The sequence below is a fragment of the Lactuca serriola genome, chromosome 2 (assembly GCF_051521515.1).
Source record: "Lactuca serriola cultivar US96UC23 chromosome 2, Lser_US96UC23_V15, whole genome shotgun sequence".
NCBI classification, from domain to species: Eukaryota; Viridiplantae; Streptophyta; class Magnoliopsida; order Asterales; family Asteraceae; genus Lactuca; species Lactuca serriola.
The window spans coordinates 26,464,494-26,476,715 of record NC_136409.1 but is presented as its reverse complement, the minus strand read 5'-3'; the positions used below and the strand labels follow the sequence as shown (position 1 = coordinate 26,476,715).

At 39.0% G+C, this 12,222-nt stretch overlaps 1 protein-coding gene and 1 long non-coding RNA gene across 2 annotated transcripts; both read left to right on the top strand.

Moving 5' to 3' along the window:
- The first annotated feature begins 6,898 nt into the window (after window positions 1-6,898).
- On the top strand, window positions 6,899-8,004 carry LOC145090256 (uncharacterized). The gene is made up of 3 exons (XR_013701459.1): window positions 6,899-7,259; window positions 7,344-7,530; window positions 7,649-8,004. It is a non-coding gene; the product is annotated as an uncharacterized LOC145090256 (long non-coding RNA).
- Window positions 8,005-9,562: 1,558 nt separating this feature from the next.
- LOC145090255 (non-specific lipid transfer protein GPI-anchored 20-like) lies at window positions 9,563-10,539 on the top strand. Its single transcript, XM_079028556.1, has 3 exons — window positions 9,563-9,958; window positions 10,056-10,088; window positions 10,182-10,539. The coding sequence occupies exons 1-3, from the start codon at window positions 9,628-9,630 to the stop codon at window positions 10,442-10,444; spliced, it is 627 nt and encodes a 208-aa protein (XP_078884682.1). The 5' UTR covers window positions 9,563-9,627; the 3' UTR covers window positions 10,445-10,539.
- Window positions 10,540-12,222: the final 1,683 nt, after the last annotated feature.

Below are 12,222 nucleotides of genomic sequence, written 5' to 3'. Positions count from 1 at the left end.
TTCATACTTGCATACATTGTCATTCAAGTCGAAGCAACCACATGAAGACCCGAAACTCAATCCAATAAGCCAAATCCAATCATTTTTGGGTCGTGAAATTTACTCTTAGACTATTGGGCCTTTCATTGGGCCGAACACACCTCAATGGGCTTTGATAGGCCGAGAATCTCTTACGGGTCCTCCTATTGGGCCGAAGACCCCAAATGGGCCAAGCTAAAACCGAAAGCTCTAATTGGGTCAAGAATAGTTGATTGGATCAACTTAAAACCCGAGGCCACATTAGCACCATATTCCCCTACCACTAACATGGGATACTTACCACTAACACACCACTCAACATCATTATTTTTATTTTTTTAATTCAAAAATACAATAAGATTACATTTTTAATAATTAAAAGCCATTCATTTTTTTAAACTAGTATTTCATTAATTATAAAAATAAAATTACAACTTCAAACTACATTAAATGTAGTATTTCATTAATCTAGAAAAAAAACATTACATTATTTAAAAAAACAAACAAACATACATATAAAAAATTAATCTTCATTCATGTTATGTTGGTACAAATGTTCCGCGACATCTTCTCGAAGATTAAAACACGTTTCACTGTTATGAATTTCAACAACTCGCTCTAAAAACTCATTCGTTGCGGGTACGAACTCCTCAATTGGAATGACAACGTCGTTCGGATCATACATGCAAATCGCTCGACCTGCATCTTCAATAATCATATTATGCATTATAATGTATGCTAGGACCATTCGTTTGATTCTTTCTTTATCCCAGAGTCGTGTAGCATATTTCACTACATGTCATGTCTGCTTAAGGACTCCAAATGCTCTCGATATCCTTTCTCGCCGACTCCTGTTTTTTTGTAAACAACTTTGTCTTTTCACTTCGAGGAACCGAGTATGCATTCATCAATGTAGAATAATTCAGGTATATCCCATCATCAAGGTAGTAACCGTATTTCTATGCGTGCCCGTTCACCGTGAACGTCATATTAGGTGCTTTGCCAGTCCAAATATCGTTGAAAATAGGAGACAGTCCAAGAACATTAATGTCGTTGTTAGACCCCGCTACTCCGAACAAGGCATATATCCACAAATCTTGAGATGCAATAGCTTCTAGGATGATAGTTGGTTCACCTATATCTCCTCGAGTGAACTGACCATGCCATGTATTTAGACATTTTTCTCAAGCCACATGCGTACAATCTAGACTGCCAAGCATACCCGGAAATCCATGCCTCTCTTCATGAGTCGAATATAATCTATCAATATCACGTTGAGTAGGTTTGCGCAAATATTGTTCGTGAAAAACCTCATACACACATGCAGAAAACCAATCTACACATTCAACTGTGGTCCTCTTGGATACTTTCAAGTATTCATCAGATGAATCAAATGCTATACTGTATCCCAAATACCTAAGAGCAGCCGCACATTTTTGTATACTACTAAAACTCATTCTTCCTCTAGCGTCGGGTTTTTGTTTGAAAAATTCATAATGAGATTCTAAAGCATTACTAATACGTAAAAATATAGCCTTATTTAGACGGAAACGATGTTCGAAAGAGTCGTCATTATAAAGACAATTATCGGCAAAGTAATCACGTACCAATTAGTCGTGTGCGGCTTGGCGATCACGATTGACGACCGCCCTTGTACGGGCAACATTCGAACTTTCTTCGTCGTGAATGTGTTGCACAACGTTGAAGAATGTCTCGACGAATTCTACGTCGTCATCTGAGTCAAAAGTTTTTAAGAATTCCACGTGTTTTGTGGAATCCATGTGCATGTGTTTTGTGGTTTTAGAGAATGAAGGTTAGAATTAAGATGTAAGTTTTGGTGAAAATAAAAGGTTTATTTATGTGTATTGAATTCAGATTGAAAAAAAAGGCCAAAAGACCGTTCAACGGTCAATAAACCAATGACCAATCAACTTTTCCTTTTAAACTCGTCGTCGGGAACACGAAGAACAACGACCACGCCCCACCACGAAATGTCGGGGTGGTGTGCATGAAATTTTCTCGTGGCCACATGGACCACTGATGCTCTAGTTGAGAGTATACCGGATGGTCTAACAATGGTCTAACTGATGGTCGTATTGTTGCAGGCCCTGTTCTTTACACAGCAAAACAGAGCAAAGATGGAGAGTAATTTTGAGGCAATTTTCTGATTATCTTCTCACTAAAAACTGGAACGTTACATGCTATTTAAGCTACTAATTAGCTAGAAATGTGGAAACATGAAACCACTTGATTACTACTTCCTAAAGAAACGGGAAAATGGCCAACATGGCCTTTTGACAGCTTCCTACGAAAAACTGAAACAAACACAAATGAAATAAACATAAATGGTCCCCAAACTTTCTGGATTACACCAACAAATTCCCCCTAATCCAGAATGCTAGATGCTCTTCATTCCAAGCATGTTCCTCATCTCCTTGAACTTGTTCTTTGCTAGTGGCTTGGTGAGAATATCAGCTTGCTGTTCCATACTTGCAACAAACTTAGCAATGACATCTCCACGCTCAATGCAGTTTCTAATGAAGTGAAAGCGTGTGTCTATATGTTTGCTACGTCCATGGAAGACCGGATGTTTGACCAATTCGAGTGTGGACTTGTTATCAATGAGTATCGTTACTGGACCCAACTTTTCACCTGTTATTTCTTGAACAAGTCTCCGGACCCATATGCCTTGGCATGTTGCCAAGTTTGCAGCCATGAATTCTGCCTCGCATGAAGAAAGTGCAACACACTGTTGCTTTTGAGAGTTCCATGTGACCAGATTTTTGTTCAAGTAAAATACCATGCCACTTGTGCTTCGCCTATCATTCACATCCCTTGCATGATTGCTATCAGAGTATGCAATTATGTGCTTCTTTTCTTTGCTTCGTGTGTACACCAAACCAAGGTTAAGGGTTCCCTTTATGTACCTTAGGATTCTTTTCACTGCCTGATTGTGTTGTTCGGTGGGCCTTTCTAGGAAGCGACTTACAACTCCAACAGCATAGGAGATGTCAGGTCGTGTGTGGCACAAATATCTCAGCCCTCCCACTATGCTTCTATATTCAGAGGCATCCATGGGTTTTCCACTCTCATCTTTGGTGAGCTCCAGGTTATTTTCCATTGGGGTCTTTGTTGGGTTGCAATCTAGCATGCCTGCCTTTTCCAATAGTTTTCTTGCATAACCCTCCTGTTTTAAGCTTATTCCACGCAACTCTTGTGATACTTCAATTCCCAGGTAATATGACAGCAACCCCAGGTCACTCATCTCAAACTCTTGATTCATCTCCTTCTTAAAGAGTTCAACTTCTTCCTTGCTTCCTCCTGTGACGATAAGGTCATCAACGTAGACCCCTACAATCAATGAGTTATTACCTGTTTTCCTTGTGTACACTGCATATTCATGAGCACATCTAACGAACCCAAGCAGCTTTAGGTGTTTATCGAGACGTGCGTTCCATGCCCGGGGGGCTTGACGGAGTCCATATAAGGCTTTAGATAGCTTATACACCATCTCCTGTTTGTTTTTCTGCACGAATCCTTCAGGTTGGGATACAAACACCTCCTCTTCTAACTTGCCATGTAGGAAGGCTGATTTCACATCCAGGTGGTGAACGAGCCACCCATTGATACCTGCTAGAGCCAAGATTATTCTCACCGTCTCCAAACGAGCCACATGCGCAAATACCTCGTCAAAATCAACGCCTTGCTTTTGAACGTAACCCTTAGCTACTAACCTGGCCTTATGCTTCAGAATATTACCAAGAGGGTCTCGTTTTACTTTAAATACCCATTTGAGACCAATGGGTCTTCGATCATGTGGCAATTTAACTAACTCCCATGTGTTGTTTCTTTCTATTGCAGACAATTCTTCTTCCATTGCTTTCACCCACTTGCTTTCTTTACTGGCTTGAGCGTATGATTCTGGTTCCTCATGGTCAGTTGCAAGTAACAGCTCATCCTCCTGTCTGTAAATGTCTGACAGCCTCCTGTATCTTTTTGGGGCTCCGCCTCCTGTTGATTCCGATTCCGATGAGGTAGTGTTTGAACCCGTTGAGCTGTTTGGTGTGGTAGGGTTTTCTTCCGTCAATGGTAATGGGCTATTATGGGGACTCTCTTGGGCTAGGTCCACTGAGTCAGAATATTCTTCATCATGGGCTTGTTGAATTGGGCTCTGTTGTGAGATGTCTTCGTAGGTTACATTTCTTAAGTGGCTGCTACCTTCCCCATTAAAAGATCCATCATATTGTTCTTGGCTTATAAAATCATCACCATACCCTTCAATCACAAACGGCACACCAAGATTATCTTTAAACTTGACTGAGTTTCTCCATGACCATTCTCTATCTTCCTCAAAGCAAACATCACGACTTACACAAATTGTTCCGGTGTCGGGGTCAAGTAAACGATAGGCTTTGCTTCCAAGCTCCGTTCCCAAGTACACCAATGGTTTGCTTCTATTTTCGAGTTTCCTTAAATGCCCTCTTACAACTTTTGTGTGAGCTATGCAGCCAAATACCTTCAGGCGCTCCAGATTTGGTTTCCTTCCAGACCATGCCTCATACGGTGTTTTTTCTTTCAGTGCTTTGGTTGTCACACGGTTTAGTACATAGACAGCATGCCTCACAGCTTCCCCCCATAAGGTTTCAGGAACTCTCATGTGTTTTAGCATTGTTCTTGCCATTTCAACCACCGTCCTGTTTCTTCTCTCTACCACCCCGTTCTGCTGTGGGGAGAACGGTGCTGTAAGGTGTCTCTTTAGACCAGTTGCCTCGCAGTAAGCGGTAAAGTCTTTAGACGTGAATTCACCACCACGATCAGTTCTGAATGTTTTCATTCTTTCACCTGTTTCATTCTCTACTAGGGCTCGAAATTTCTTGAAGATCTCAAAGGTTTCGTCCTTTGTCTTCATCAGGTATATCCACATCACACGACTAAAGTCATCAACAAGAAGTAGAAAATACCTATTCCCTGAAGGCGTTGCGGGTGTGATGGGGCCACAAAGATCTCCGTGAACCAACTCGAGTTTATTGCTTGCTTTGTACGAGGCTTGTTGTGGGTATGGTGTCCTTGTTTGCTTTCCAGCCAAGCACCACTCACAAGGTCGAGAAGGATTGATGATTTGCGGCAAACCATGTACAACTTCATTCTCTGACATTAGTTTAAGGGTAGTGAAATTTACGTGCCCAAGTCTTGCATGCCATAGCCAATCTTGTTGTCTTTCTTCTCCCAACAAGCATTCACCCTTCACCTCTTCCAATGCAATTTTGTACAGCCTATTTTCTGACCTTTTCACCTTCATGAGTAATCTTCCGGTTTGATCGTGAATCCATAAGAACGACCCAAGCATCACGATTCTATCACCGATTTCTGCCAGTTGACCCAAGCTTATGATATTGTTACATAGGCTTGGGATGTAGTATACCTCACTTAGTAATCTTTGTTCTCCATTATTGCATTGGAAAAGAATCGAACCCTTTCCTTCTATTCTCACTTTTGAGCCATCTCCAAAACGAACATACCCTTTTATTGTCTTGTTTATCTCACGGAACTTTTCTTCCTCTCCTGTCATGTGGTTACTAGCCCCATTATCCAAATACCATATTTTGGATTTTGTAGCTTCATAGCCATTTGTTTTTAGTTTTGGAGTCACCCGCTTTTCGTTCAAATACACCTCTTCATGTACTTCACTCTTACTGTATGCAGCTAATAATAGGGCAGGTTCTTGATCATCAAATCCCTGCATCAAATTGGCTTCCTGAAACCTTTCCTTTCGTGGGTTCTTGCACTCTGCTGCATAATGGCCTTGTTCCTGACAGTTGTAACACACCACTGTGCTTTTGTCTCGAGTTGTTGTGTTCCGTCCTCCATCACGACTCGACTGTGAAGCTCCACCACGGTGACCCCCATGGTTTGAGTTACCTCTCCCCCGGCCTCTCCCACGACCACGCGAGCCGGGATTGTGTTGCCTGGAGTCCCGCTATGATGATTTTTGGCCTTCATCCTTCTTCTTCTTCGTTTTTTCAAGCCATTCCTGATGGGTCAGGAGTAGCTTTCCTTCGTTAGAGTCGCTTTGACCTCGCACCCGTTCCTCATGTGCTTTTAGTCTCCCTATGACCTCTTCAACTGTCATAGTTTCTAGATCTGCAAATTGTTCTATGGTGGACGCGATTTGCACAAACTTGTTAGGTACTGCGCGAAGCAATTTCTTGACAACGTATGCCTCTCCCATTGTCTCTCCTAAGGCACGAACATTGCTAACTATGTTCGTGACTTTGCTAGCAAACTCGTCTACTGTTTCTGACTCCTTCATGCTCATCATTTCAAGTTCAGTCTTCAACGTCTGAACCCTAGCCGTCTTCACCCGATCAGCCCCTAGATACATCGTTTTCAGAGTTTCCCATGCCTCCTTTGCTGTCTGCTTTTCTGCCAACGATAGGAGCATATCTTCTGGAATACCCTGGTAGATAGCCGCCATTGCCATCTTATCTTTCCGGACTTCAACGACTGTATTGGCTGTTCTTGGTTCTACTGCCTCCCAAACACCTTGAGCCTGCATGAAAACTTTCATTTTGATTGCCCAAGCAGCATAATTACTTCTCGAGAGCATGGGGTAGTGTAAGGTGATAGAACCATCTTTGTCATTGTTGTTTCCTGTCATCTCTGTCACTCGTGGTTGATACTTGGGCATATACCAGATTTTGCTCTGATACCAAGTATTGTTGCAGGCCCTGTTCTTTACACAGCAAAACAGAGCAAAGATGGAGAGTAATTTTGAGGCAATTTTCTGATTATCTTCTCACTAAAAACTGGAACGTTACATGCTATTTAAGCTACTAATTAGCTAGAAATGTGGAAACATGAAACCACTTGATTACTACTTCCTAAAGAAACGGGAAAATGGCCAACATGGCCTTTTGACAGCTTCCTACGAAAAACTGAAACAAACACAAATGAAATAAACATAAATGGTCCCCAAACTTTCTGGATTACACCAACAGGTCTTGCCACATGTATTACTCCCTTCGCCAATCCCACCGTCACCCACCACCACTATGTTGATGAATATCTATTTCTTCCGCAATCGGTGATGCGATACAAGAGGTTATTTCAACTGTATCTTCCACCTTTTGTTTCTTTTTTTTCATGCCAAGTTCTGATTGAACAACCACTACCACAATTATCGATTTGTCTGTGAACGTCGCCACCATGAGCTTTTGGGATGTTTCTGCTTTCTTCTTTAGGTATGTTGTGGTCGATATTGATCTGACATATCCATCCTTTTTAATTTCTCTTGATTTACTACATTTGGCTTACTCATTTTTAAGGGTTTATCTGAAAAGTGGCGGCGATCAGAGTGCAATAACAAATTCAAGAAATCGACCAACTCTCCACAGAAGACGCAGTCATCACAATTTCTTCTCCTCTCCATCTTCTTCTCTCTAGAAACTGCCGCCACCCTTATCGACTCAGCTTCCGATATCCAATCTCCACCGCCGCCAACTCTCCGATTAGGTAATGAATTTCCTTTTTTTTTTTTTTTTTTTATCATATATGTCTATAAATCTCGATATGTCCATATCTGTACTGGTTTTGTGTCTGATATCTTAATTATCTGATTTGCCAAAGAAAGGCTTATCAATGACATCAAGTGTACCAAAGTCGGCGTCATTGACCCGATTGAACTGGATCAAAAATAAAAGTCAAAAAAGAAGGATGGTGATCAACAAAAGAAGAAGATTAAAAAAGATGATCAAAAGATTGGGGGTTTGGGCATCGAGGAAGAGAATTTCATTGATAAAAATGTCGGAAGATTCGATTTGGGTGACTGGAGTTAGGGGTTCGATCTATGAGAGGTTTTTTTTGGAATGGTGTGCAGTGGGTGATTGCACCTCATGAATTCGATGTACAAGCTGGTTATGTAGTGTTTGTGTTCTTGATCAATCACACAGTTCTTGCTCTTTCTGAAGCAGGAATCTTATATCAGGTTCTTCCATGGAATCTTGATTCTTGTCTTTTTGTGTTTTTTAATCACTGATATTATATATATATATATATATATATATAGAGAGAGAGAGAGAGAGAGAGAGAGAGAGAGAGAGAGAGAGAGAGAGAGAGAGAGAGAGATTTTTATTTGCTAATTTGCAGATGAAACTAAGTGAAAATTCACAGCCCAGATGGGTGGAGTACACACCAATTCAAGATTCTATCAAATCTCGTGTTATATCACATAACATCGAGTGAGTTGGATGAAATAATTTTATATTTAGCCAATAAATTAATGACATCACATCCATATTGTAAAATATAAATACAGGAGGATCTGGATCTATTTCTAGAAGAAAAATGGGCTGCTCTTGGAGCTTAGTGAGGCTGACCCTCCAAGGTTATCTTTTTTTTTTTTTTTACCAATTTAAAAAAAAAAATCTGAAAAGGGCATTTAATGTTTTTTCACAAACATGCGTAGATGGATAAACCATGGGAACTCACTCACATGTCTTCCTTCCTCTTCATTGCACTTACTGTTTTTATATATAAAAATAAAATTTTTATCGACTTTTTTTAAAACAATGTGATAAGATATATTTATGCTGACTTTTTAGGGGACCTGGTAGATGTAATCATGTTGCAGCTTTGTATGATTATAAATTGGTTCATGTATTTGGAGGAACTTCAAAGTCTAAATCTTTGAATGATTTATATTTTATACTCAAAGCTTGTAACGACAAACAAACTTTTTCTTCAAAACGGAGCGTTTTCTCAAACGTTAGAAACTAAAGATCCCGAACGCTCTTAAACACTTTATGCCAAACACGCCCATATATATATATATATATATATATATATATATATATATATATATATATATATATATATAGAGAGAGAGAGAGAGAGAGAGAGAGAGAGAGAGAGAGAGAGAGACGCGCAAAGGAACCGACAAATAGCTTGACTTTGAAACGATGTGTATAAACCTTTGTTTATTCATCTGATTATAGAAATTTGATTTTATTATTCTTGAAAAATATTCATCTTTTTGTTTCGGATGATGTGGTTTTCATCCATCACCTCGATCTGGTTGTTGTGGAGTGTTTGTTATGTGGGACTAAAAGCTACATTGCAGGAGGTGGCAACGGGAAGAAAAAAAAATTTAATCTTCTAATTTATAATTTCTGAATATAAATAAAATCATAATTCATCTCTCTTAATATATTTTTATTGTCACATTTAATAGGGCATGAAGAGATATTTTAGTGTATGATATCTTGAAGCTAGAGTGGTTTGTTGTTCGTTCCCTAGTTTGTATTAAACTTTGACTTCAAAATATGGCAGGCTGCATATATATAAGGCATGATCCTATTATTAGTTTTGTTTTTTAAATAAATTACCGGTTTTAGGTGGCTTACCAAATCTAACGAACCAATAATTTAATAAAAAAAAGTCAAAAGCTTTGATCATTAAAGACACATAATTGTTGAAGTTAGTTGAACTACATAACCACCTTCTCACTCACTTCAAAATTCTTCCATCTATAAATTTCTTTGTTTTCTTTGTTTTCCTTCACTGTATCAATACAAGCCATCTCCAACTACAAACCAAAACTTGATCCTAAATATGGCTTTCCGATGCTTAATTCTGACCTTAGCTGTGGCATTATGTTATGTGGTGTCACCTGTTTACACTCAAATTAACACTCCATGCACCCCATCAATGATAACTACCTTCACTCCATGTTTGAACTTCATAACCAATAGCACCACAAACGGAAGTTCTACACCAACCTCCGATTGTTGCAATTCTCTCAAATCCATCACAAGTAGTGGCACAGATTGTCTCTGCCTAATTGTTACAGGCAGCGTACCCTTCCAAATTCCCATCAACCAGACCCTTGCCATCTCTCTGCCACGTGCATGTCGCATGCCCGGTGTGCCTCTTCAGTGTAAAGGTTGGTAGATTGATACCACAACAATTTCTTTTCAACAAAAGTATCGTTTGTATAAGAATCTGTCGTGATTTTTTCTTATTCGTTTCAAAATTTGCAGCTGCTGCAGCAGCTCCTATTCCTTCTTCGGCAGGTAATAGTCATTTCAATGTTCTCTTAAAACGCTTCTTTTAGGCTTGTGTATCAACCCATTCAGAATAGTTATTGCTTGTTTTGAAATGGATAGGGCCAGCTCCATCTCCAGGAAGTAGTTCTAATGTACCAGAGACGATGACACCAACCTCAGCACCTGAATCAAAAACAACACCAACTTTGGCACCACAATCTGATATGACACCAGACTTATCGCCACCATCTACCGGTGTGGACACTACCAATCAAGGGAGTCGTCCCACCGTAACACCGTCAGCTGCTGCTTCCAATTATGTCTATTCACCGTTTATTCTAGTTGGGACTGGAGTAACCTTCATAGGGTATTTCTTGTTCTAGAGAGAAGATTTCTCATGTAGTCATCTTCATATGGTTTATCATTACATTGTATTTAAAATTATTCTTTGAGTAATAATTTATATATTGTTTTATCATTTCATTATATTTATGATACTTGTTTGAAGGGGTGAGGTAAAATAATAGCAACAAAAAAATTCAATACCAAATCATTATGATCAACAATAATAAACATCTCCTACTTTAGGAAGTACCAACGAATATGGGAAAACAACATTTAAATATTATAAATATACAATCGAAGAGCAACTAACACCAAGATCTATGGGGAAACTGATACTATGGAAAAAACCAACGCGGAGGAGACCATAGAGAAGGATCAACAAGTAAAGAATGTAGTTACAAAGCAAGAACTAAAGAATTACAAGCTTCAAAGGGTCGACATGTGTGTAATTATGAGAATTGCATGTGCATTCCAATATAAGACCATCCCGTACACACTTTCCCTATTCTTCTTTTGTGGAACGCTCTTGGTGGGCTTCGTAGACACCATGGTCGATCACACCCAATAACAAGCGAGAGACATTAATTTATCCGTTCTTTGATGTTTAGACTAACGGTTTCCAACAGCTAATAGGTAAAAAGAAAAAATATCAAAATTTTAAAAGTAACCTATAAATTTACCATTTCAAAACATTATTTTTCACACAATTCTTTTCTTCTTTTATTATATACGTACATAAATTTTGCAATCTCTCTATCACGGAAAAAAATAATAGCCCGCCAGTGAAATTTATTAGCCAAATTTAATATAGTTGAAATCTTTAGACATATTTAAACATAACAAATGTGACAATTATTAGCCACATTGGAACAATATGACCAAATGTCATCATTGGCCACAAATTTATTAGATATATGGAAAAAAATTTGTGATGGTTTTTATAAGAGATGATAGATTATTATATGGTCACACGAAGCAAATGTATATGTAATTGTACATGGAACAAATATTGACATTTGAATGTAGTGTAGCTAATCACAACCCAAAAATTAACTCTAATTAATAATCAGGATTTTAACCCCATAATTGAAGGTAAAACTTATACTTTAACTTAGTAAGGGCAAAATACCATTTTGATGTTCCCTTACATGACCCAACCAGACAAGGTCCAAAACCCCTAATTACCCAAGACCCAAAGATTTCTCAAGATTTTTTTTCTGGGCGTACGCCCTGCATACTCCTAATTACGCTCAACGTATAACTCGTTCTCGAAAGGGTTACGAAGCCGCAACCCATTACAACAGGCACTCTGTTTCACTGGAATTGGTGGCCTGTATTTATCAACAACAGGTTGATCAGAAGTAACTGAGTTAGAAGCAACAAATTCATAGTTCAAGGAGTCATTGGATTGTTCAATAGTGTTCTCCTTGTTCTCATCTTCCGCTACTTTACCTACACAGGAAGTAGAAACATCAGTATTCTTCACCTCAACACCCTCAGTTGGCCTTTATTGTTTAGTCTTAACTGAAGCTGGAGCAGGGGTTTAGCCATACTGAGCAGGCATTTCTTCCTCATTGGTCTCAAGAGGTGGGTTATAGTTGTGATTAAAAGGAGGTGGTACATTGTGATACCTTAAACCCATGGTTTGATTATCTTTAAAACTCAATTGTTTTTCTACTAAGGACTCGACTGTCTTATTTGACGCAGTATAATTTTTGAAACTAACATCTGTTTTTCCACACTTAATTTTCAAAGCGTCAAGTTCTTCAGTTACAACAACAAGTTTTTTCTTAATGTGATCGTAATTTTCACACTT

What these genes read in the sequence shown, in the direction of transcription:
- LOC145090255 (XM_079028556.1), top strand. Translation starts at nt 9,628, where the DNA reads ATGGCTTTCCGATGCTTAATTCTGACCTTAGCTGTGGCATTATGTTAT. An exon ending in TGTGCCTCTTCAGTGTAAAG is followed by an intron (nt 9,959 to 10,055) that starts GTTGGTAGATTG and finishes CAAAATTTGCAG; the next exon opens with CTGCTGCAGCAGCTCCTATT. An exon ending in TCCTATTCCTTCTTCGGCAG is followed by an intron (nt 10,089 to 10,181) that starts GTAATAGTCATT and finishes TGAAATGGATAG; the next exon opens with GGCCAGCTCCATCTCCAGGA.